The sequence below is a fragment of the Oncorhynchus clarkii genome, unplaced genomic scaffold (genome assembly GCF_045791955.1).
Source record: "Oncorhynchus clarkii lewisi isolate Uvic-CL-2024 unplaced genomic scaffold, UVic_Ocla_1.0 unplaced_contig_10198_pilon_pilon, whole genome shotgun sequence".
NCBI lineage: Eukaryota > Metazoa > Chordata > Actinopteri > Salmoniformes > Salmonidae > Oncorhynchus > Oncorhynchus clarkii.
The window spans coordinates 17,257-43,609 of record NW_027258500.1 but is presented as its reverse complement, the minus strand read 5'-3'; the positions used below and the strand labels follow the sequence as shown (position 1 = coordinate 43,609).

At 48.3% G+C, this 26,353-nt stretch overlaps 1 protein-coding gene across 1 annotated transcript in view; it reads right to left on the bottom strand.

Annotated features, from left to right (window-relative positions):
- LOC139397126 (procollagen-lysine,2-oxoglutarate 5-dioxygenase 2-like) overlaps positions 1-26,353 on the bottom strand; it is a gene marked incomplete at its 3' end in the record, with an annotated part of 67,321 nt that overhangs the window by 26,226 nt on the left and 14,742 nt on the right. The window contains exons 4-6 of the mRNA XM_071144000.1: positions 19,340-19,452; positions 15,082-15,145; positions 10,937-11,034 (exon numbers count right to left, since the gene is read on the bottom strand). Coding sequence (XP_071000101.1) covers positions 10,937-11,034; positions 15,082-15,145; positions 19,340-19,452 — 275 coding nt within the window. The remainder of the gene's footprint in view (positions 1-10,936; positions 11,035-15,081; positions 15,146-19,339; positions 19,453-26,353) is intronic.

The following is a 26,353-nucleotide window of genomic DNA, read 5'->3' as shown; positions in this document are numbered from 1 at the left end:
ACATAATAGAACTGTTGGAGGTGAACTCTGTGTGTGTGCGTGTGCGTGTGCGTGTGTGTGTGTGTGTGTGTGTGTGTGTGTGTGTGTGTCTGTGTGTGTGTGTGTGTGTGTGTGTCTGTGTGTGTGTCTGTGTGTGTGTGTACGAGCGTGTGTTTCTAATCATTGTAAGCCAGGGATTCCCCGCTCTACCTCGTCTGACGACAACAACCACACAACAGATGTCATTCAGGTGCAACTAAACTAGACTTCATTTCAAGTGAATCCACATCAACTGTTGTGTTGATCCTGCCGGTTACTTTGTGACAGGTCGTTAAGTTAGGCCTTTAACCATTAACCTGACCTTAATAACTCACTGTTCTCAAAAGCTACTTTTTTATTTATTTTACCTTTATTTAACTAGGCAAGTCAGTCAAGAAAAAAAATCGTATTTATAATGACGGCCTAGGAACAGTGGGTTAATTGGTCTAGGAACAGTGGGTTAACTGGTCTAGGAACAGTGGGTTAAGTTTTTTTCAGGGGCAGAACGACAGATTTTTACCTTGTCGGGTTGGTGATTTGATCTAGCAACCTTTCAGTTACAAGTCCAACGCTCTAACCACTAGGCTACCTGCCGCCTCTACACTCTAACCACTAGGCTACCTGCCTCCTCTACACTCTAACCACTAGACTACCTGCCACCTCTACACTCTAACCACTAGACTACCTGCCACCTCTACACTCTAACCACTAGACTACCTGCCCCCCTACGCTCTAACCACTAGACTACCTGCCCCCCTACGCTCTAACCACTAGGCTACCTGCCTCCTCTACACTCTAACCACTAGGCTACCTGCCACCTCTACACTCTAACCACTAGGCTACCTGCCACCTCTACACTCTAACCACTAGGCTAACCTGCCACCTCTACACTCTAACCACTAGACTACCTGCCCCCCTACGCTCTAACCACTAGACTACCTGCCACCTCTACACTCTAACCACTAGGCTACCGAACACCTCTACACTCTAACCACTAGGCTACATGCCACCTCTAAACACTAGGCTACCTGCCACCTCTACACTCTAACCACTAGGCTACCTGCCACCTCTACACTCTAACCACTAGGCTACCTGCCACCTCTACACTCTAACCACTAGGATACCTGCCACCTCTACACTCTAACCACTAGGCTACCCTGCCACCTCTACACTCTAACCACTAGGCTACCTGCCACCTCTACACTCTAACCACTAGGCTACCTGCCGCTCCTACACGCTAACCACTAGGCTACCTGCCTCCTCTACACTCTAACCACTAGGCTACCTGCCGCCCCTACACTCTAACCACTAGTCTACCTGCCACCTCTACACTCTAACCACTAGGCTACCTGCCACCTCTACACTCTTACCACTAGGCTACCTGCCACCTCTACGCTCTAACCACTAGGCTACCTGCCACCTCTACACTCTAACCACTAGGCTACCTGCCACCTCTACACTCTAACCACTAGGCTACCTGCCGCCCCTACACGCTAACCACTAGGCTACCTGCCTCCTCTACACTCTAACCACTAGGCTACCTGCCGCCGCTACACTCTAACCACTAGACTACCTGCCTCCTCTACACTCTAACCACTAGGCTACCTGCCGCCCCTACACGCTAACCACTAGGCTACCTGCCTCTACACTCTAACAACTAGGCTACCTGCCGCCCCTACACTCGAACCACTAGGCTACCTGCCACCTCTACACTCTAACCACTAGGCTACCTGCCACCTCTACACTCTAACCACTAGGCTACCTGCCTCCTCTACACTCTAACCACTAGGCTACCTGCCACCTCTACACTCTAACCACTAGGCTACCTGCCTCCTCTACACTCTAACCACTAGGCTACCTGCCACCTCTACACTCTAACCACTAGGCTACCTGCCGCTCCTACACGCTAACCACTAGGCTACCTGCCTCCTCTACACTCTAACCACTAGGCTACCTGCCACCTCTACACTCTAACCACTAGGCTACCTGCCACCTCTACGCTCTAACCACTAGGCTACCTGCCACCTCTACACTCTAACCACTAGGCTACCTGCCACCTCTACACTCTAACCACTAGGCTACCTGCCGCCCCTACACGCTAACCACTAGGCTACCTGCCTCCTCTACACTCTAACCACTAGGCTACCTGCCTCCTCTACACTCTAACCACTAGTGTACCTGCCTCCTCTACACTCTAACCACTAGGCTACCTGCCGCCCCTACACGCTAACCACTAGGCTACCTGCCTCTACACTCTAACAACTAGGCTACCTGCCGCCCCTACACTCGAACCACTAGGCTACCTGCCACCTCTACACTCTAACCACTAGGCTACCTGCCACCTCTACACTCTAACCACTAGGCTACCTGCCTCCTCTACACTCTAACCACTAGGCTACCTGCCACCTCTACACTCTAACCACTAGGCTACCTGCCTCCTCTACACTCTAACCACTAGGCTACCTGCCGCCCCTACACTCGAACCACTAGGCTACCTGCCTCCTCTACACTCTAACCACTAGGCTACCTGCCACCTCTACACTCTAACCACTAGGCTACCTGCCGCCCCTACACTCGAACCACTAGGCTACCTGCCACCCCTACACTCGAACCACTAGGCTACCTGCCACCTCTACACTCTAACCACTAGGCTACCTGCCACCTCTACACTCTAACCACTAGGCTACCTGCCACCTCTACGCTCTAACCACTAGGCTACCTGCCACCTCTACACTCTAACCACTAGGCTACCTGCCACCTCTACACTCTAACCACTAGACTACCTGCCCCCCTACGCTCTAACCACTAGGCTACCTGCCACCTCTACACTCTAACCACTAGGCTACCTGCCGCCCCTACACTCGAACCACTAGGCTACCTGCCACCTCTACACTCTAACCACTAGGCTACCTGCCACCTCTACACTCTAACCACTAGGCTACCTGCCTCCTCTACACTCTAACCACTAGGCTACCTGCCACCTCTACACTCTAACCACTAGGCTACCTGCCTCCTCTACACTCTAACCACTAGGCTACCTGCCGCCCCTACACTCGAACCACTAGGCTACCTGCCTCCTCTACACTCTAACCACTAGGCTACCTGCCACCTCTACACTCTAACCACTAGGCTACCTGCCGCCCCTACACTCGAACCACTAGGCTACCTGCCACCCCTACACTCGAACCACTAGGCTACCTGCCACCTCTACACTCTAACCACTAGGCTACCTGCCACCTCTACACTCTAACCACTAGGCTACCTGCCACCTCTACGCTCTAACCACTAGGCTACCTGCCACCTCTACACTCTAACCACTAGGCTACCTGCCACCTCTACACTCTAACCACTAGACTACCTGCCCCCCTACGCTCTAACCACTAGGCTACCTGCCACCTCTACACTCTAACCACTAGGCTACCTGCCACCTCTACACTCTAACCACTAGGCTACCTGCCACCTCTACACTCTAACCACTAGGATACCTGCCACCTCTACACTCTAACCACTAGGCTACCCTGCCACCTCTACACTCTAACCACTAGGCTACCTGCCACCTCTACACTCTAACCACTAGGCTACCTGCCGCCCCTACACGCTAACCACTAGGCTACCTGCCTCCTCTACACTCTAACCACTAGGCTACCTGCCGCCCCTACACTCTAACCACTAGGCTACCTGCCACCTCTACACTCTAACCACTAGGCTACCTGCCACCTCTACACTCTAACCACTAGGCTACCTGCCACCTCTACGCTCTAACCACTAGGCTACCTGCCACCTCTACACTCTAACCACTAGGCTACCTGCCACCTCTACACTCTAACCACTAGGCTACCTGCCGCCCCTACACGCTAACCACTAGGCTACCTGCCTCCTCTACACTCTAACCACTAGGCTACCTGCCGCCCCTACACTCTAACCACTAGATTACCTGCCTCCTCTACACTCTAACCACTAGGCTACCTGCCGCCCCTACACGCTAACCACTAGGCTACCTGCCTCTACACTCTAACAACTAGGCTACCTGCCGCCCCTACACTCGAACCACTAGGCTACCTGCCACCTCTACACTCTAACCACTAGGCTACCTGCCACCTCTACACTCTAACCACTAGGCTACCTGCCTCCTCTACACTCTAACCACTAGGCTACCTGCCACCTCTACACTCTAACCACTAGGCTACCTGCCTCCTCTACACTCTAACCACTAGGCTACCTGCCACCTCTACGCTCTAACCACTAGGCTACCTGCCACCTCTACACTCTAACCACTAGGCTACCTGCCACCTCTACACTCTAACCACTAGGCTACCTGCCGCCCCTACACGCTAACCACTAGGCTACCTGCCTCCTCTACACTCTAACCACTAGGCTACCTGCCGCCCCTACACTCTAACCACTAGATTACCTGCCTCCTCTACACTCTAACCACTAGGCTACCTGCCGCCCCTACACGCTAACCACTAGGCTACCTGCCTCTACACTCTAACAACTAGGCTACCTGCCACCCCTACACTCGAACCACTAGGCTACCTGCCACCTCTACACTCTAACCACTAGGCTACCTGCCACCTCTACACTCTAACCACTAGGCTACCTGCCTCCTCTACACTCTAACCACTAGGCTACCTGCCACCTCTACACTCTAACCACTAGGCTACCTGCCTCCTCTACACTCTAACCACTAGGCTACCTGCCGCCCCTACACTCGAACCACTAGGCTACCTGCCTCCTCTACACTCTAACCACTAGGCTACCTGCCACCTCTACACTCTAACCACTAGGCTACCTGCCGCCCCTACACTCGAACCACTAGGCTACCTGCCACCCCTACACTCGAACCACTAGGCTACCTGCCACCTCTACACTCTAACCACTAGGCTACCTGCCACCTCTACACTCTAACCACTAGGCTACCTGCCACCTCTACGCTCTAACCACTAGGCTACCTGCCACCTCTACACTCTAACCACTAGGCTACCTGCCACCTCTACACTCTAACCACTAGGCTACCTGCCACCTCTACACTCTAACCACTAGACTACCTGCCACCTCTACACGCTAACCACTAGGCTACCTGCCTCCTCTACACTCTAACCACTAGGCTACCTGCCGCCACTACACTCTAACCACTAGATTACCTGCCTCCTCTACACTCTAACCACTAGGCTACCTGCCGCCCCTACACGCTAACCACTAGGCTACCTGCCTCTACACTCTAACAACTAGGCTACCTGCCGCCCCTACACTCGAACCACTAGGCTACCTGCCACCTCTACACTCTAACCACTAGGCTACCTGCCGCCCCTACACGCTAACCACTAGGCTACCTGCCTCTACACTCTAACAACTAGGCTACCTGCCGCCCCTACACTCTAACCACTAGGCTACCTGCCTCCTCTACACTCTAACCACTAGGCTACCTGCCACCTCTACACTCTAACCACTAGGCTACCTGCCTCCTCTACACTCTAACCACTAGGCTACCTGCCGCCCCTACACTCGAACCACTAGGCTACCTGCCTCCTCTACACTCTAACCACTAGGCTACCTGCCACCTCTACACTCTAACCACTAGGCTACCTGCCGCCCCTACACTCGAACCACTAGGCTACCTGCCACCCCTACACTCGAACCACTAGGCTACCTGCCACCTCTACACTCTAACCACTAGGCTACCTGCCACCTCTACACTCTAACCACTAGGCTACCTGCCACCTCTACGCTCTAACCACTAGGCTACCTGCCACCTCTACACTCTAACCACTAGGCTACCTGCCACCTCTACACTCTAACCACTAGACTACCTGCCACCTCTACACTCTAACCACTAGGCTACCTGCCACCTCTACACTCGAACCACTAGGCTACCTGCCGCCCCTACACTCTAACCACTAGGCTACCTGCCTCCTCTACACTCTAACCACTAGGCTACCTGCCACCTCTACACTCTAACCACTAGACTACCTGCCACCTCTACACTCTAACCACTAGGCTACCTGCCACCTCTACACTCGAACCACTAGGCTACCTGCCGCCCCTACACTCTAACCACTAGACTACCTGCCACCTCTACACTCTAACCACTAGGCTACCTGCCACCTCTACACTCTAACCACTAGGCTACCTGCCACCTCTACACTCTAACCACTAGACTACCTGCCACCTCTACACTCGAACCACTAGGCTACCTGCCTCCTCTACACTCTAACCACTAGGCTACCTGCCACATCTACACTCTAACCACTAGGCTACCTGCCAACTCTACACTCTAACCACTAGGCTACCTGCCACCTCTACACGCTAACCACTAGGCTACCTGCCACCTCTACACTCTAACCACTAGGCTACCTGCCTCCTCTACACTCTAACCACTAGGTTACCTGCCACATCTACACTCTAACCACTAGGCTACCTGCCGCCTCTACACTCTAACCACTAGGCTACCTGCCTCCTCTACACTCTAACCACTAGGCTACCTGCCGCCCCTACACGCTAACCACTAGGCTACCTGCCTCCTCTACACTCTAACCACTAGGCTACCTGCCACCTCTACACTCTAACCACTAGGCTACCCTGCCACCTCTACACTCTAACCACTAGGCTACCTGCCTCCTCTACACTCTAACCACTAGGTTACCTGCCTCCTCTACACTCTAACCACTAGGTTACCTGCCGCCCCTACACTCTAACCACTAGGCTACCCTGCCACCTCTACACTCTAACCACTAGGCTACCTGCCTCCTCTACACTCTAACCACTAGGTTACCTGCCACATCTACACTCTAACCACTAGGCTACCTGCCTCCTCTACACTCTAACCACTAGGTTACCTGCCGCCCCTACACTATAACCACTAGGCTACCTGCCTCCTCTACACTCTAACCACTAGGTTACCTGCCACATCTACACTCTAACCACTAGGCTACCTGCCTCCTCTACACTCTAACCACTAGGTTACCTGCCGCCCCTACACTATAACCACTAGGCTACCTGCCTCCTCTACACTCTAACCACTAGGTTACCTGCCGCCCCTACACTCTAACCACTAGGCTACCTGCCTCCTCTACACTCTAACCACTAGGTTACCTGCCACATCTACACTCTAACCACTAGGCTACCTGCCTCCTCTACACTCTAACCACTAGGCTACCTGCCGCCTCTACACTCTAACCACTAGGCTACCTGCCACCTCTACACTCTAACCACTAGGCTACCTGCCGCCCCTACACTCTAACCACTAGGCTACCTGCCACCTCTACACTCTAACCACTAGGCTACCTGCCGCCCCTACACTCTAACCACTAGGCTACCTGCCGCCCCTACACTCTAACCACTAGGCTACCTGCCGCCCCTACACTCTAACCACTAGGCTACCTGCCTCCTCTACACTCTAACCACTAGGCTACCTGCCGCCCCTACACGCTAACCACTAGGCTACTTGCCACCTCTACACTCTAACCACTAGTCTACCTGCCACCTCTACACTCTAACCACTAGACTACCTGCCACCTCTACACTCGAACCACTAGGCTACCTGCCGCCCCTACACTCTAACCACTAGGCTACCTGCCTCCTCTACACTCTAACCACTAGGCTACCTGCCACCTCTACACTCTAACCACTAGGCTACCTGCCACCTCTACGCTCTAACCACTAGGCTACCTGCCACCTCTACACTCTAACCACTAGGCTACCTGCCACCTCTACACTCTAACCACTAGACTACCTGCCACCTCTACACTCGAACCACTAGGCTACCTGCCTCCTCTACACTCGAACCACTAGGCTACCTGCCACATCTACACTCTAACCACTAGGCTACCTGCCAACTCTACACTCTAACCACTAGGCTACCTGCCACCTCTACACGCTAACCACTAGGCTACCTGCCACCTCTACACTCTAACCACTAGGCTACCTGCCTCCTCTACACTCTAACCACTAGGTTACCTGCCACATCTACACTCTAACCACTAGGCTACCTGCCGCCTCTACACTCTAACCACTAGGCTACCTGCCTCCTCTACACTCTAACCACTAGGCTACCTGCCGCCCCTACACGCTAACCACTAGACTACCTGCCTCCTCTACACTCTAACCACTAGGCTACCTGCCACCTCTACACTCTAACCACTAGGCTACCCTGCCACCTCTACACTCTAACCACTAGGCTACCTGCCTCCTCTACACTCTAACCACTAGGTTACCTGCCACATCTACACTCTAACCACTAGGTTACCTGCCGCCCCTACACTATAACCACTAGGCTACCTGCCTCCTCTACACTCTAACCACTAGGTTACCTGCCACATCTACACTCTAACCACTAGGCTACCTGCCTCCTCTACACTCTAACCACTAGGTTACCTGCCGCCCCTACACTATAACCACTAGGCTACCTGCCTCCTCTACACTCTAACCACTAGGTTACCTGCCGCCCCTACACTCTAACCACTAGGCTACCTGCCTCCTCTACACTCTAACCACTAGGTTACCTGCCACATCTACACTCTAACCACTAGGCTACCTGCCTCCTCTACACTCTAACCACTAGGTTACCTGCCGCCCCTACACTATAACCACTAGGCTACCTGCCTCCTCTACACTCTAACCACTAGGCTACCTGCCGCCTCTACACTCTAACCACTAGGCTACCTGCCACCTCTACACTCTAACCACTAGGCTACCTGCCGCCCCTACACTCTAACCACTAGGCTACCTGCCACCTCTACACTCTAACCACTAGGCTACCTGCCACCTCTACACTCAAACCACTAGGCTACCTGCCACCCCTACACTCTAACCACTAGGCTACCTGCCGCCCCTACACTCTAACCACTAGGCTACCTGCCGCCCCTACACTCTAACCACTAGGCTACCTGCCGCCCCTACACTCTAACCACTAGGCTACCTGCCTCCTCTACACTCTAACCACTAGGCTACCTGCCGCCCCTACACGCTAACCACTAGGCTACCTGCCACCTCTACACTCTAACCACTAGTCTACCTGCCACCTCTACACTCTAACCACTAGGCTACCTGCCACCTCTACACTCGAACCACTAGGCTACCTGCCGCCCCTACACTCTAACCACTAGGCTACCTGCCTCCTCTACACTCTAACCACTAGGCTACCTGCCACCTCTACACTCTAACCACTAGACTACCTGCCACCTCTACACTCTAACCACTAGGCTACCTGCCACCTCTACACTCGAACCACTAGGCTACCTGCCGCCCCTACACTCTAACCACTAGACTACCTGCCACCTCTACACTCTAACCACTAGGCTACCTGCCACCTCTACACTCTAACCACTAGGCTACCTGCCACCTCTACACTCTAACCACTAGACTACCTGCCTCCTCTACACTCGAACCACTAGGCTACCTGCCTCCTCTACACTCTAACCACTAGGCTACCTGCCACATCTACACTCTAACCACTAGGCTGCCTGCCACCTCTACACTCTAACCACTAGGCTACCTGCCACCTCTACACTCTAACCACTAGTCTACCTGCCGCCTCTACACTCGAACCACTAGGCTACCCTGCCACCTCTACACTCGAACCACTAGGCTACCTGCCGCCCCTGCTGGTACATTTACAAGGTTCTGTGTGATGACAGGTCTGCCCAGGCACTTCATCAGGCCGGTACCAATACAGAGTCAATGTGCAGGGGAACGAGGTAATTGAGGTAGATATCTACATATAGGTAGGATAAAGTGACGAGTCTAAAGAATTAATGCAAAAAGGGTCAATGCATATAGGTAAATAGTTAACCAATAGCTACGCAGACTATTTAGCAGTCTTATAGCTTGGGGGTAGAAGATGTTCTGGGTTCTGTTGGTTCCAGACTCAGTGCATCCCCAGGAGAATGATTTCTGAATTTACCAGACATCCTGCTATGGACTCACTGACCCAGTGTTATAGTACTGGTACGGAGCGAGGGAGATGGGGGTGGACAGAGAGAGGGAGAAGGGAGGGCGGACAGACAGAGAGATGGATGGAGGGAGGGAGAGGTTAAATTGCAGAGAGAGGGGTGGAGGGAGAGAGAGAGGGAGGGTTGGATGGATAGAGGGAGGGAGGGAGGGAGGGAGGGAGGGAGGGAGGGAGGGAGGGAGGGAGGGAGGGAGGGAGGGAGGGAGGGAGAGAGAGAGAGAGAGAGAGGGAGGGAAGGTTGGATGGATAGAGGGAGGGAGGGAGGGAGGGAGGGAGGGAGGGAGGGAGGGAGGGAGGGAGGGAGGGAGGGAGGGAGGGTTGGATGGAGGGAGAAGTTAAATTGCAGAGAGGGGGGTGGAGGGAGAGAGAATATGGAGGATGTGATCAAGAGGGATGTAGTGAGAGAAGGGAGGGAGGGATGTAGTGAAAGAAGGGAGGGAGGGAGGTAGAGATGAGGAGGGAGGGAGGGAGGTAGAGAGAGAAGGGAGGGAGTGAGGTAGAGATGAGGAGGGAGGGAGGGAGGTAGAGAGAGAAGGGAGGGAGGGAGGTAGAGATGAGGAGGGAGGGAGGGAGGTAGAGAGAGAAGGGAGGGAGTGAGGTAGAGGAGGGAGTGACACCGAATGTTGGCTGGATTCCAGTGAAGTTCCCCCACACAGATTCTAAAGAATCCCAACTATTCCTCCAACGTAGAATCCCTAACTCTAGAGATGTTTCAGCACAGCTATTTGGACAGGAACCTCAGAAAGTTGGCCTGAACACCAGCCTTCCAGGCAGCTCTGGGGAGGGTTGCATCTTTTCATTCCAACTACAATAAAGCATTGTGAAACACTGACATAATTCAACAAGGCTGAAACAGTGATTATACATGTTTTTGAACTGGGGTCATGGATCTGGACCCAGACACCTGAACAGCGGATTTTACCGTGGATGGTTCCCAGCATGTTCAAACATGAATAATGTCTTACTCACTTTGGTGTTGGCGTTTCCATGGACGACCACTGGCAGTGTGTCGTACACGGTGTTTCTGACTCGTACTCTCTCCGTTCCAAACTTCAGAAGAACTTCGTCTTTAGGGAGAGACAGGAGCACAGAAGAACAGGGTTGATATTACGCTACTGGGGCCTTACAGTATCTAAACATGATCTCAACTCTTTATTTATCTGGCTGTCACAAGACTCTGTCTGGACTCTGTCTGGACTCTGTCTGGCTCTTTGGCTCAATACACAGTCACTGGCACAAATCAGAACTCAGTAACTGTCTAATAAATGTAATCTCTGTGAAATAAGGTTGTAAAAATGCTAAAGTTGTTTTTACAGATTGGTACAATTCCAAAATCTATAAATACTTTTCCTGAGTGTAATTTTCATCAGCTGGAGATAGGAAACCGAGACTCCAGAAAGCTGAGAGTTTCAAAGACAGAGACTCCTGGAAACGGTTTACAGCAGGGGATAGAGGGGTAAAATGAGCCAAAGTGGTAGTTGAGCCACCCATTGTTTCTAGGAAACCACACACAAGATGTATAATTTGACAAAATATCTAGGAAGAGGTCATCATTTCATGAAGTCTGTGAAGGAGAAAACCACATGGAAAAAGTGGTAAGCGAGTTAGGGCCAAAAAACAGATTTTCACCAAGCCAAACGAGTGCATTCGGAAAGTATTCAGACCCCTTGACTTGATACACATTCTGTTGTTACCCCCTTATTCTAAAATGGATTAAATTGCTTTTTTCCCTCATCAATCTACACACAATACCCCCAAATGACATCGCAATACCCCAAAATGACATCGCAATACCCCAAAATGACATCACAATACCCCGAAATGACATCACAATACCCCAAAATGACATCACAATACCCCAAAATGACATCACAATACCCCAAAATGACATCACAATACCCCAAAATGACATCACAATACCCCAAAATGACATCACAATACCCCAAAATGACATCACAATACCCCAAAATGACAAATCAAAAACGTTTTTTATACTTTTTTTTGCAATTGTATAACTTTTTTTTTAAATACACCTTTGGCAGCGATTACAGCCTCGAGTCTTCTTGGATATGACGCTACAAGCTTGGTACATCTGCATTTGGGGAGTTTACCCCATTCTTCTATTGCAGATCTTCTCAAGCTCTGTCAGGTTGGATGGGCAGCGTCGCTGAACAGCTATTTTTAGGTCTCTCCAGAGATTTCGATCAGGTTCAAGTCCGGGTTCTGGCTGGGCCACTCAAGAACATTGAGAGACTTGTCCCGAAGCCACTCCTAAATTTTTTGGGCTGTGTTCTTAGGGTCGTTGTCCTGTTGGAAGGTGAAACTTTGCCCCAGGCTGAGGTCCTTAGCACTTGAAAGTAGGTTTTTATCAAGGATCTCTCCATTCTTCAATCTGTTCATTTTTCGCTCAATTCTGATTAGTCTCCAAGTCTCTGCCGTTGAAAAACATCACCACAGCATGATTATGCCACCACCATGCTTCACAGTAGGGATGGTGCCAGGTTCCCTTCAGATATGTGATGCTTGGCATTCGGGACAAAGAGTTAAATATTGTTTTAATCAGACCAGAGAATATTGTTTCTCATGGTCTGAGAGTCCATTAGGGGCCTTTTGGCAAACTCCAAGTGGGCTGTCATGTGCCTTTTACTGAGAAGTGGCTTCCATCTGGCCACTCTACCATAAAAGCCTGATTGGTGGAGTGCTGCAGAAAAGGTTGTCCTTCTGGAAGGTTCTCCAATCTCCACAGAGAAACTCTAGATCTCTGTCAGAGTGACATTCGCAGGGCAGCCAGCTCTAGGAAGAGTCTTGGTGGTTCCAAACGTCTTCCATTTAAGAATGATGGAGGCCACTGTGTTCTTGGGGACCTTCAATGCTGCAGAAATGTTTTGGTACTCTTCCCCAGATCTGTGCCTCAACACAATCCTGTGTCGGAGCTCTACGGACAATTCCTTCGACCTCATGGCTTGGTTTTTGCTCTGACATGCACTGTCAACTGTAGGACCTTATATAGACAGGTGTGTGCCTTTACAAATCATGTCCAATCAGTTGAATTTACCAGAGGTGGACTCCAATCAAGTTATAGAAACATCTCAAGGATGACCAAATGGAAACAGGAGGCACCTGAGCTCTATTTCAAGCCTCATAGCAAAAGGTCTGAATACTTAAGTAAATACGGCATTTCTTTTATTTATTGGTATTACATTTGCTAAAAAAATAAATAAAATAAAAAACAGTTTTCACTTTGTTATTATGGGGTATAGTGTGTATAAAAACACATTTAATCCATTTTAGAATAAGGCTTTAATGTAACAAAATGTGGAAAAAAGAAACCTGAATACTTTCTGAATGCACTGTATTGTGTAAAAGGTTTTATCGTGCTTGTTTTCTTTACCAAAGCCAAACGTTTTGTAAATCAGTTAGGGTCTCTATGACTAGGAGGCTGTAAACCATGACAGGTCATCCTGGTAGCTGTGTGGGCTAATATGCTGAAACACTGATTCATTCTCAAGGCCATCAGACTGTGAAACAGCCATTACTAACATCTGCTAACCATGTGGATGTGACAAATAAAATGGGGTAAATTGAGCCGATGGCGATGGGGTAATTTGAGCCAATGGCCATGGGGTGAGTTGAGTCCATGGCCATGGGGTAAGTTGAGCACACTTTTTATTGGTACAGAGCAGACATCATCATCGTAAGTTGAGCCAATGGCCTTGGGGCAGACATCATCATGTCCTGCGTAAACAAACGTAAAACGAGCTGGTGTCTGGCCCCCCTTGAGATTCCTGAGTGCAGCCAAGGAAGTGAGAGAAGGGAACAAGTCCATTAGAGCAGCAGCAAGGAATGAAGAAATAGACAGAATGACTCTGACGAGGTGCATGAACTAAAATAAAACAAACAAGGAGCTTTGTGAAGAGAGGCTGTGACAGAGTAGCAGAGGAACACAAGGTCTGATGACATGGAGTCTGAGCTTGATAAACAGATCAAAAAATCTCACAGACCAGTTTCATGAGCTCAGTAACGTCAAATGCAGATAACTTGCCTACGAATTGGCACATCGAAATAACATCCCTGTCCCAGACAACTGGTCACAAAATGGAAGGTTACGTGATATTGAACAGAAAGATCTACAACTGAATGTAGGAATACATTTCAGATTTACAATATACCACACCCCCATTCCATGAATTAAACTTTAACATACCAGCACCATCACAAGATACCATCACCTCCTTACCCAATGATGGCTCAACTTACCCTGTCCCCATTCTAAACGTACCCCATACCCCATTCTAAATGTACCCCATACCCCATTCTAAACGTACCCCATACCCCATTCTAAACGTACCCCATTCTAAACGTACCCCATACCCCATTCTAAACGTACCCCATACCCCATTCTAAACGTACCCCATTCTAAACGTACCCCATACCCCATTCTAAACGTACCCCATACCCCATTCTAAACGTACCCCATACCCCATTCTAAACGTACCCCATTCTAAACGTACCCCATACCCCATTCTAAACGTACCCCATACCCCATTCTAAACGTACCCCATTCTAAACGTACCCCATACCCCATTCTAAACGTACCCCATACCCCATTCTAAACGTACCCCATACCCCATTCTAAACGTACCCCATTCTAAACGTACCCCATACCCCATTCTAAACCTACCCCATACCCCATTCTAAACGTACCCCATACCCCATTCTATACGTACCCCATACCCCATTCTAAATGTACCTCATACCCCATTCTAAACGTACCCCATACCCCATTCTAAACATACCCCATACCCCATTCTAAACGTACCCCATACCCCATTCTAAATGTACCCCACACCCCATTCTAAACCTACCCCATACCCCATTCTAAACCTACCCCATACTCCATTCTAAACGTACCCCATACCCCATTCTAAACGTACCCCATACCCCATTCTAAACGTACCCCATACCCCATTCTAAACGTACCCCATACCCCATTCTATACGTACCCCATACCCCATTCTAAACTTACCCCATACCCCATTCTAAACCTACCCCATACCCCATTCTAAACGTACCCCATACCCCATTCTCCCCTAATAAGGGCTGTGGCAACTCACCGATTGCTCCATTTAAGTTCTGGAAAATCTGAGACTTGTGGTCCAAAGTCATGTTCAAACTCTCCTGGGAAAAAAAAACAACATAAAGAACATTGAAATAAAAACGACAAGTGAAATCGTCTGGTTATTTTAATCAGTTTGTCTTCTGGGGTGTGATGTGTTTTCAGGCATTTTTATGAGGACATGCAGTGGGATAACAACCCTCTGTAACACAGTACTTACAGCACTTACCCTCTGTAAAGGGTCCAGGTATGTCTACACTGAGCACATTCCTTAATATCAGTCCAAGATATCAACTTCCCAGGTCATGCTTCAAAACCAACTTTATAAAGAGGTTTTAAAATTTGGTTCCGTGTGACTGAACATTCCATGACGTACACTAAGGCAAAAGCTGTCAGAATAGATGGATGCCGTTCATGATTCATATAATTCACCAATACATTTCTTGGCAGTCCCTAAAACATATTGCTGTCAGGTTGTAAATCATAACTTGTTTGCTGCCTCAACACATTTGTGATGAACTGTTTCAGTTACAATTACTCCATATTTTTTTATGAAAATGGACGACTGTAGTTAAGGCTGGAAATGTCTATACAATCAGACTAGCAAGGGGCGATGATCACAAGTCAGTCATAACGTGGACAATAGGCTAGTGTCACAAGTCAGTCGTAACGTGGACAGTAGGCTAGTGTCACAAGTCAGTCATAACGTGAACAATAGGCTAGTGTCACAAGTCAGTCGTAACGTGGACAATAGGCTAGTGTCACAAGTCAGTCATAACGTGAACAATAGGCTAGTGTCACAAGTCAGTCGTAACGTGGACAATAGGCTAGTGTCACAAGTCAGTCGTAACGTGGACAATAGGCTAGTGTCACAAGTCAGTCGTAACGTGGACAATAGGCTAGTGTCACAAGTCAGTCGTAACGTGGACAATAGGCTAGTGCACACGTGTCAAACACAAGGCCCGCGGGCCCGAATAGGACACAAGCAAGTTTAAACGAGTCAACAGTTGATTCATCTACTTTATGAAATTACAGCCTGATGCGCTGGCGTCTGTGAATTCAACATCAGTTGCGATATTTCAGTATGTCCCGTTTACAGCAGAGGGGGTCGCTCCTCTTTTCAGTTCGCTGCAGCTAGCGCCTAGAACGAGCTGCAACAAACACTCAAACTGGCCGGTTTTATCGCCCTCTATTCATTCAAATTCTCAATCATGGACACTCTTACTGAAAGTTGTGTCTGCTTCACGTGATGTATTGTTGTCTATAGCTTCGTACCCTTTGTGCTGTTGTCTGTGCCCAGTAATGTTTGTAACATGTTTGTGTTGCTACCATGTTGTGTTGCTACCATGTTGTGTTGCTACCATGTTGGACTGCTGCCATGTTGTGTTGCTACCATGTTGTGTTACTACCATGTTGTGTTGCTACCATGTTGTGTTGCTGCCATGTTGTGTTGCTACCATGTTGTGTTGCTACCATGTTGTGTTGCTACCATGCTGTGTTATCATGTGTTGCTCCCGTGCTGTGTTGTAGTCTTAGGTCTCTCTTTATGTAGTGTTGTGTTGTCTCTCTTGTTGTGATGTGTCTTTTGTCCAAAATGTTATTTATTTTTAATCCGAGCCACCGTCCCAGCAGGAGGACTTTTGCCTTTTGGTAGGCCGTCATTGAAAATAGGAATTTGTTCTGAACTGACATTGGGACAAAGATCATTATTTTTGGAGAAATGTCCTCTGGTCTGATGAAACAAAAATTTAACTATTTGGCCATAATGACCATAATGTTTGGAGGAAAAAGGGGGATGCTTGCAAGCCGAAGAACACCATCCCGACTGTGTGAGGGGCTCTCACTGCCAGACAGGTGATTTTCTGCCCAAACTCTGTATGCCCTGAGCTCTCCATCCTTGTTCCTGCAACTAACTATGTATGCCATGGGCTCTCCAACCTTGTTCCTGCAGCTAACTCTGTATGCCATGGGCTCTCCAACCTTGTTCCTGCAGCTAACTCTGTATGCCATGGGCTCTCCAACCTTATTCCTGCAACTAACCAATGCTTCATTTGGGAAACCAAGTGAAATATGTTCAGGAACATTGATAGTAACATGTTTTCATAACGTGCTCCAGAACGGAATAAAGGAGAGAGAGGAGGAGAACGTACGGTGGGGAGATATTCTGTAAAGCTAAAGGTGGAATTTGATATGTCAGCCTATTAATTAAGAAAACATTTAAACAAATCCCTAGACGAATCAAATGCAAATTCACTAGAATTGTTAGCTAACAGTACGCCGCTCTGCACAATCCATGAAACAAAAGCATCACCCAGGGCTGTACGTCCTCTCCCAGATTCGTGGATAGACATTGTGGAGTGCAGCACAAGGTAACCAGTCCATCCAGTATGCATAATGGTTTATCCACACTCAAAGGTGATTACTCAAATGTGTTTAATTTTGGAGTATAGGCTAGACCAATTATGTACCAAAGAGATCTTAAATCAGTTTAGATGTATTTGTCTCTGCCGTGAGTAATATGCAGTAGGCTATGTATTGTAAAACGTCACAATCGTCATTTTAATTCAGTTTATTTTTGGCTTGGGCTCATCATTTTTGGCTTCGAAACAACATAAAAACAACCACGTTCTCCACTCAGTTTCAAGCTGTTGTTAAACCTTTTTCTTCAAATCGATCATCGCAGTGAGGTGAGTTGTAAAAAGCACGATACTGGTTGATGTGATTTTAGACTGCGTTAGCATTGATGTCAAAGTGGTTGGAAGAACAATAGAGCCTTGAGTACCAGGACATTAGGACCTGATGGAGGGACAATAAGAGCCCTGAGTACCAGGACATTAGGACCTGATGGAGGGACAATAGAGCCCTGAGTACCAGACCATTAGGACCTGATGGAGGGACAATAGAGCCCTGAGTACCAGGACATTAGGACCTGATGGAGGGACAATAGAGCCCTGAGTACCAGGCCATTACGACCTGATGGAGGGACAATAGAGCCCTGAGTACCAGACCATTAGGACCTGATGGAGGGACAATAGAGTCCTGAGTACCAGGCCATTAGGACCTGATGGAGGGACAATAGAGTCCTGAGTACCAGGCCATTAGGACCTGATGGAGGGACAATAGAGCCCTGAGTACCAGGCCATTAGTACCTGATGGAGAGACAATAGAGCCCTGAGTACCAGGCCATTAGGACCTGATGGAGGGACAATAGAGCCCTGAGTACCAGGCCATTAGGACCTGATGGAGGGACAATAGAGTCCTGAGTACCAGGCCATTAGGACCTGATGGAGGGACAATAGAGTCCTGAGTACCAGGCCATTAGGACCTGATGGAGGGACAATAGAGCCCTGAGTACTAGGCCATTAGTACCTGATGGAAGGACAATAGAGTACTGAGTACCAGGCCATTAGGACCTGATGGAGGGACAATAGAGCCCTGAGTATCAGGCTATTAGGACCTGATGGAGGGACAATAGAGCCCTGAGTACCAGGCCATTAGTACCTGATGGAGAGACAATAGAGCCCTGAGTACCAGGCCATTAGGACCTGATGGAGGGACAATAGAGCCCTGAGTACCAGGCCATTAGGACCTGATGGAGGGACAATAGAGTCCTGAGTACCAGGCCATTAGTACCTGATGGAAGGACAATAGAGTACTGAGTACCAGGCCATTAGGACCTGATGGAGGGACAATAGAGCCCTGAGTATCAGACCATTAGGACCTGATGGAGGGACAATAGAGCCCTGAGTACCAGGCCATTAGTACCTGATGGAAGGACAATAGAGTCCTGAGTACCAGGCCATTAGGACCTGATAGAGGGACAATAGAGCCCTGAGTACCAGGCCATTAGTACCTGATGGAAGGACAATAGAGTCCTGAGTACCAGGCCATTAGGACCTGATGGAGGGACAATAGAGCCCTGAGTATCAGGCCATTAGAGACCTGATGCTCGTTAGCGAGTTGGGTACTACCGACACATTTCCAGAATGCATAAGAGGAGATTCAACATAAACTCCACGGTCACATGTAATTTTACCGCGGTCATGACTCATTCTGGCGTGGCGGTAATACCCAGGCAACACAACAACCGGAGGAACCGCAATAATGTAAATACCGAAGCACATTCCAGAGCATTTACCCTATAGAAAAGTTCCAGGTATATCAGCGTTTTAGCATGTGATTTACAATACCGTGAGTGATGACATTTTAGTATACGACCGCCAGCGTTGCTAGAGCCACACAGGACCACCACTCACCCTCTGTTGAGGGTCCAGGTATATTTTGGTGTAGAACAGCTGGTCGTCATCGTTCTCGTGAAGGTTCCACTGCTCTACGATCTTGGTCACATACGGGGCGTAGCCGATGATGCCTAGCGGTTCAAAACAGAGATAAAAACCAGATTGAGTTCAACAAATGGGGTCCTATAGAACAAAATATGAGGTGAACTGTGGGTGATTGTGTTGTAGTATGGGGTGAACTGTGGGTGATTGTGTTGTAGTATGGGGTGAACTGTGGGTGATTGTGCTGTAGTATGGGGTGAACTGTGGGTGATTGTGTTGTAGTATGGGGTGAACTGTGGGTGGTTGTGTTGTAGTATGGGGTGATTGTGCTGTAGTGTGGGGTGAACTGTGGGTGATTGTGCTGTAGTATGGGGTGAACTGTGGGTGATTGTGTGGTAGTATGGGGTGAACTGTGGGTGATTGTGATGTAGTATGGGGTGAACTGTGGGTGATTGTGTTGTAGTATGGGTGAACTGTGGGTGATTGTGCTGTAGTAGGGGGTGAACAGTGGGTGATTGTGTTGTAGTATGGGGTGAAATGTGGGTGATTGTGTTGTAGTATGGGGTGATTGTGTTGTAGTATGGGGTGAACTGTGGGTGATTGTGTTTTAGTATGGGGTGAACTGTGGGTGATTGTGTTGTAGTATGGGGTGAACTGTGGGTGATTGTGTTGTAGTATGGGGTGAACTGTGGGTAATTGTGTTGTAGTATGGGGTGAACTGTGGGTGATTGTGTTGTAGTATGGGGTGAACTGTGGGTGATTGTGTTGTAGTATGGGGTGAACTGTGGGTGATTGTGTTGTAGCATGGGTGAACTGTGGGTGATTGTGTTGTAGTATGGGGTGAACTGTGGGTGATTGTGTTGTAGTATGGGGTGAACAGTGGGTGATTGTGTTGTAGTATGGGGTGATTGTGCTGTAGTATGGGTGAACTGTGGGTGATTGTGTTGTAGTATGGGGTGAACAGTGGGTGATTGTGTTGTAGTATGGGGTGAACTGTGGGTGATTGTGTTGTAGTATGGGGTGAAATGTGGGTGATTGTGTTGTAGTATGGGGTGAACTGTGGGTAATTGTGTTGTAGTATGGGGTGAACTGTCGGTGATTGTGTTGTAGTATGGGGTGATTGTGTTGTAGTATGGGTGAACTGTGGGTTATTGTGTTGTAGTATGGGGTGAACTGTGGGTGATTGTGTTGTAGTATGGGGTGATTGTGTTGTAGTATGGGGTGAACTGTGGGTAATTGTGTTGTAGTATGGGGTGAAATGTGGGTGATTGTGTTGTAGTATGGGGTGATTGTGTTGTAGTATGGGGTGAACTGTGGGTGATTGTGTTTTAGTATGGGGTGAACTGTGGGTGAGTGTGTTGTAGTATGGGGTGAACTGTGGGTGATTGTGTTGTAGTATGGGGTGAACTGTGGGTAATTGTGTTGTAGTATGGGGTGAACTGTGGGTGATTGTGTTGTAGTATGGGGAGAACTGTGGGTGATTGTGTTGTAGTATGGGGTGAACTGTGGGTGATTGTGTTGTAGCATGGGTGAACTGTGGGTGATTGTGTTGTAGTATGGGGTGAACTGTGGGTGATTGTGTTGTAGTATGGGGTGAACAGTGGGTGATTGTGTTGTAGTATGGGGTGATTGTGCTGTAGTATGGGTGAACTGTGGGTGATTGTGTTGTAGTATGGGGTGAACAGTGGGTGATTGTGTTGTAGTATGGGGTGAAATGTGGGTGATTGTGTTCTAGTATGGGGTGATTGTTTTGTAGTAAGGGGTGAACTGTGGGTGATTGTGTTTTAGTATGGGGTGAACTGTGGGTGATTGTGTTGTAGTATGGGGTGAACTGTGGGTGATTGTGTTGTAGTATGGGGTGAACTGTGGGTAATTGTGTTTTAGTATGGGGTGAACTGTGGGTGATTGTGTTGTAGTATGGGGTGAACTGTGGGTGATTGTGTTGTAGTATGGGGTGAACTGTGGGTAATTGTGCTGTAGTATGGGGTGAACTGTGGGTGATTGTGTTGTAGTAGGGGGTGAACTGTGGGTGATTGTGTTGTAGTATGGGGTGAACTGTGGGTGATTGTGCTGTAGTATGGGGTGAACTGTGGGTGATTGTGTTGTAGTATGGGGTGAACTGTGGGTGATTGTGTTGTAGTAGGGGGTGAACTGTGGGTGATTGTGTTGTAATATGGGTGAACTGTGGTTGATTGTGTTGTAGTATGGGGTGAACTGTGGGTGATTGTGTTGTAGTATGGATGAACTGTGGGTGATTGTGTTGTAGTATGGGGTGATTGTGTTGTAGTATGGGGTGAACTGTGGGTGATTGTTGTGTAGTATGGGGTGAACTGTGGGTGATTGTGTTTTAGTATGGGGTGAACTGTGGGTGATTGTGTTGTAGTATGGGGTGAACTGTGGGTGATTGTGTTGTAGTATGGGGTGAACTGTGGGTAATTGTGCTGTAGTATGGGGTGAACTGTGGGTGATTGTGTTGTAGTAGGGGGTGAACTGTGGGTGATTGTGTTGTAGTATGGGGTGAACTGTGGGTGATTGTGCTGTAGTATGGGGTGAACTGTGGGTGATTGTGTTGTAGTATGGGGTGAACTGTGGGTGATTGTGTTGTAGTAGGGGGTGAACTGTGGGTGATTGTGTTGTAATATGGGTGAACTGTGGTTGATTGTGTTGTAGTATGGGGTGAACTGTGGGTGATTGTGTTGTAGTATGGGGTGAACAGTGGGTGATTGTGTTGTAGTATGGATGAACTGTGGGTGATTGTGTTGTAGTATGGGGTGAACTGTGGGTGATTGTGTTGTAGTATGGGGTGATTGTGTTGTAGTATGGGGTGAACTGTGGGTGATTGTGTTGTAGTATGGGGTGAACTGTGGGTGATTGTGTTGTAGTATGGGGTGAACTGTGGGTGATTGTGTTGTAGTATGGGGTGATCTGTGGGTGATTGTGTTGTAGTATGGGGTGAACTGTGGGTGATTGTGCTGTAGTAGGGGGTAAACTGTGGGTGATTGTGTTGTAGTATGGGGTGAACTGTGGGTGATTGTACTGTAGTAGGGGGTGAAGTGTGGGTGATTGTGTTGTAGTATGGGGTGAACTGTGGGTGATTGTGTTGTAGTATGGGGTGAACTGTGGGTGATTGTGCTGTAGTAGGGGGTGAACTGTGGGTGATTGTGCTGTAGTATGGGGTGAACTGTGGGTGATTGTGTTGTAGTATGAGGTGAACTGTGGGTGATTGTGCTGTAGTATGGGGTGAACTGTGGGTGATTGTGTTGTAGTATGGGGTGAACTGTGGGTGATTGTGCTGTAGTATGTACTGTATTCTTCCATAAATTATAAAGATTATGCATTTAGTTTTCTCCAGAATCTGTCATGTAGCAAGACAACGATCCAAAACACACAATCAAGTATACATGAAAATGACCATATAAAGCCGTTTTGGAATGGCATAGTTCAGACCAAAATGTCAGTCGAGATGTTGAGGCAGGACTTTAAACCACCAGTTCATGCCTGAAAACCCACAAATGTTGCCGAGTGAAAGCAATTCTGCATGGAAGATTGGGACAAAATTCCTCCAACAGAGATGTGAGAGACTGATCAACAACTACAGGAAGTGTTTGGTTGGAGTCATTGCAGCTAAATGTGGTACAACCAGTTATTGAGTGTAAAGGGGGCAATTACTTTCAATTACTTTCTCACACAGGGGGGATTGGTGTTGCATATCTTTGTTCATGAAATAAATTAAATAAGTATCGTCATTTATGTGTTATTTATATAATATTAGGTTTTGGATGAACATCTGATAACATTTAGTAAATAAAAATAATATGCCAAAGTAGAGTACATTTGAAAGGGTCAAATATTTATTCACAGCATTCTACATATCATTCAGAGGTAAAAGATTTGATCCAAAAGCATTCTACATATCATTCAGAGGTAAAAGATTTGATCCAAAAGCATTCTACATATCATTCAGAGGTAAAAGATATGATCCAAAAGCATTCTACATATCATTCAGAGGTAAAAGATTTGATCCAAAAGCATTCTACATATCATTCAGAGGTAAAAGATATGATCCAAAAGCATTCTACATATCATTCAGAGGTAAAAGATTTGATCCAAAAGCATTCTACATATCATTCAGAGGTAAAAGATTTGATCCAAAAGCATTCTACATATCATTCAGAGGTAAAAGATTTGATCCAAAAGCATTCTACATATCATTCAGAGGTAAAAGATATGATCCAAAAGCATTCTACATATCATTCAGAGGTAAAAGATTTGATCCAAAAGCATTCTACATATCATTCAGAGGTAAAAGATTTGATCCAAAAGCATTCTACATATCATTCAGAGGTAAAAGATTTGATCCAAAAGCATTCTACATATCATTGAGGTAAAAGATTTGATCCAAAAGCATTCTACATATCATTCAGAGGTAAACAATTTGATCCAAAAGCATGCACACTGCACACATTTTCACATGAGTAGCCACATAAAACCACTTCATCAAATAAGCTCTATAAACAAAAGTATGTGGACACCCCTTCAAATGAGTGGATTCGGCTATTTCAGCCACATCCCATGTATAAAATCGAGCACACAGCCATGCGATCTCCATAGACAAACATTGACAGTATAATGGCCTTATCGAAGAGCTCAGTGACTTTCAACGTGGCACCGTCATGGGATGCCACCTGTCCAACAAGTCAGTTTGTCAAATTTCTGCCCTGCTAGAGCTGCCCCGGGCTGTCATTGTGAAGTGGAAACATCTAGGAGCAACAACGGCTCAGCTGGGAAGTGGTAGGCCACACAAGCTCCCAGAAGTACCGAGTACTATACTGCCTCTGGAAGCAACAATAACTTTTAGTCTGGAGCCTCATGAAATGGGTTTACATGGCCGAACAGCCACACACAAGCCTAAGAGCACCGTGCACAATGCAAAGTGTCGGCTGGAGTGGTGTAAAGCTCGCTGCCGAGATGGTTTGTCGAGACCGGTGTGGAAGAACTTGTCTGGCCTGCACAGAGCCCTGACCTCAACCCCATCAAACATCTTTGGGATGAATAGGAACGCCGACTACGAACCAGGCCTAATCGCCCAACATCAGTGCCCGACTTCACTAATGCTCTTGTGAAGCAAGTCCCCACAGCATTGTTCCAACATCTAGGGGAAAGCCTTCCCAGAAGAGTGGAGGCTTTTATAGCAGCAATGTTCCAACATCTAGTGGAAAGCCTTCCCAGAAGAGTGGAGGCTGTTATAGCAGCAATGTTCCAACATCTAGGGGAAAGCCTTCTCAGAAGAGTGGAGGCTTTTATAGCAGCAATGTTCCAACATCTAGTGGAAAGCCTTCCCAGAAGAGTGGAGGCTGTTATAGCAGCAATGTTCCAACATCTAGTGGAAAGCCTTCCCAGAAGAGTGGAGGCTGTTATAGCAGCATTGTTCCAACATCTAGTGGAAAGCCTTCCCAGAAGAGTGGAGGCTGTTATAGCAGCAAAGGAGGGACCAACTCCATATTAATGCCCATGATTTTGGAATGAGATGTTTGACGAGCAGGTGTCCACATACTTTTGGTCATATAGTGTATAAAACCACGTGACCACATCTACTGCGGAACTAAGTAATGAACTAAAAAAAACTCCTGGTGAAAATTATGGTCCCTACTCTAAACACCCCTCTCCTGTCCTGACTCTAAACACCCCTCTTCTGTCCTGACTCTAAACACCCCTCTCCTGTCCTGACTCTAAACACCCCTCTCCTGCCCTGACTCTAAACACCCCTCTCCTGTCCTGACTCTAAACACCTCTCTCCTGTCCTGACTCTAAACACCTCTCTCCTGTCCTGACTCTAAACACCCCTCTCCTGTCCTGACTCTAAACACCTCTCTCCTGTCCTGACTCTAAACACCTCTCTCCTGTCCTGACTCTAAACACCCCTCTCCTGTCCTGACTCTAAACACCTCTCTCCTGTCCTGACTCTAAACACCTCTCTCCTGTCCTGACTCTAAACACCTCTCTCCTGTCCTGACTCTAAACACCTCTCTCCTGTCCTGACTCTAAACACCTCTCTCCTGTCCTGACTCTAAACACCCCTCTCCTGTCCTGACTCTAAACACCTCTCTCCTGTCCTGACTCTAAACACCTCTCTCCTGTCCTGACTCTAAACACCCCTCTCCTGTCCTGACTCTAAACACCTCTCTCCTGTCCTGACTCAAAACACAACTCTCCTGTCCTGACTCTAAACACCTCTCTCCTGTCCTGACTCTAAACACCTCTCTCCTGTCCTGACTCTAAACACCCCTCTCCTGTCCTGACTCTAAACATCTCTCTCCTGTCCTGACTCAACCCCACCCCTCTCCTGACACCAAACACACCCCTCTCCTGTCCTGACTCAAACTCACCCTTCTCCTGACTCTAAACACACCCCTCTCCTGTCCTGACTCAAACTCACCCTTCTCCTGACACCAAACACACCCCTCTCCTAAAACCAAACACACCCCTCTCCTGACGCCAAACACACCCCTCTCCTGACACCAAACACACCCCTCTCCCGTCCTGACTCAACCTCACCCCTCTCCTCTCCTGTCCTGACTCTAAACACACCCCTCTCCTGCTCTGACTCTAGCCTCACCCATCTCCTCTCCTGACTCTAGCCTCACCCTTCTCCTGCTCTGACTCTAACCTCACATCTCTCCAGTTCTGACTGACTCTAAATTCACCCCTCTCCTGTCATACCATTCCCCAAACAAACCAAGGTTTCACCTCTCTGTGACCCTCCAGACCAGGTCCAGATAAAATAGAGCAGAGACAGACAGCAGGACCTGTCCCTGTTAGTTCGGTCCCTGGGTGATGTGGTTAGTTTGGCCCCTGGGTGATGTGGTTAGTTTGGCCCCTGGGTGATGTGGGCCGGAAGCCTGCCCTCAGAGACACAAACACAAGCTGTAATTTGATGCAGAGTACGGCCCACGGGGGACCAAGACAAATACACATGTCAACTTAATGACA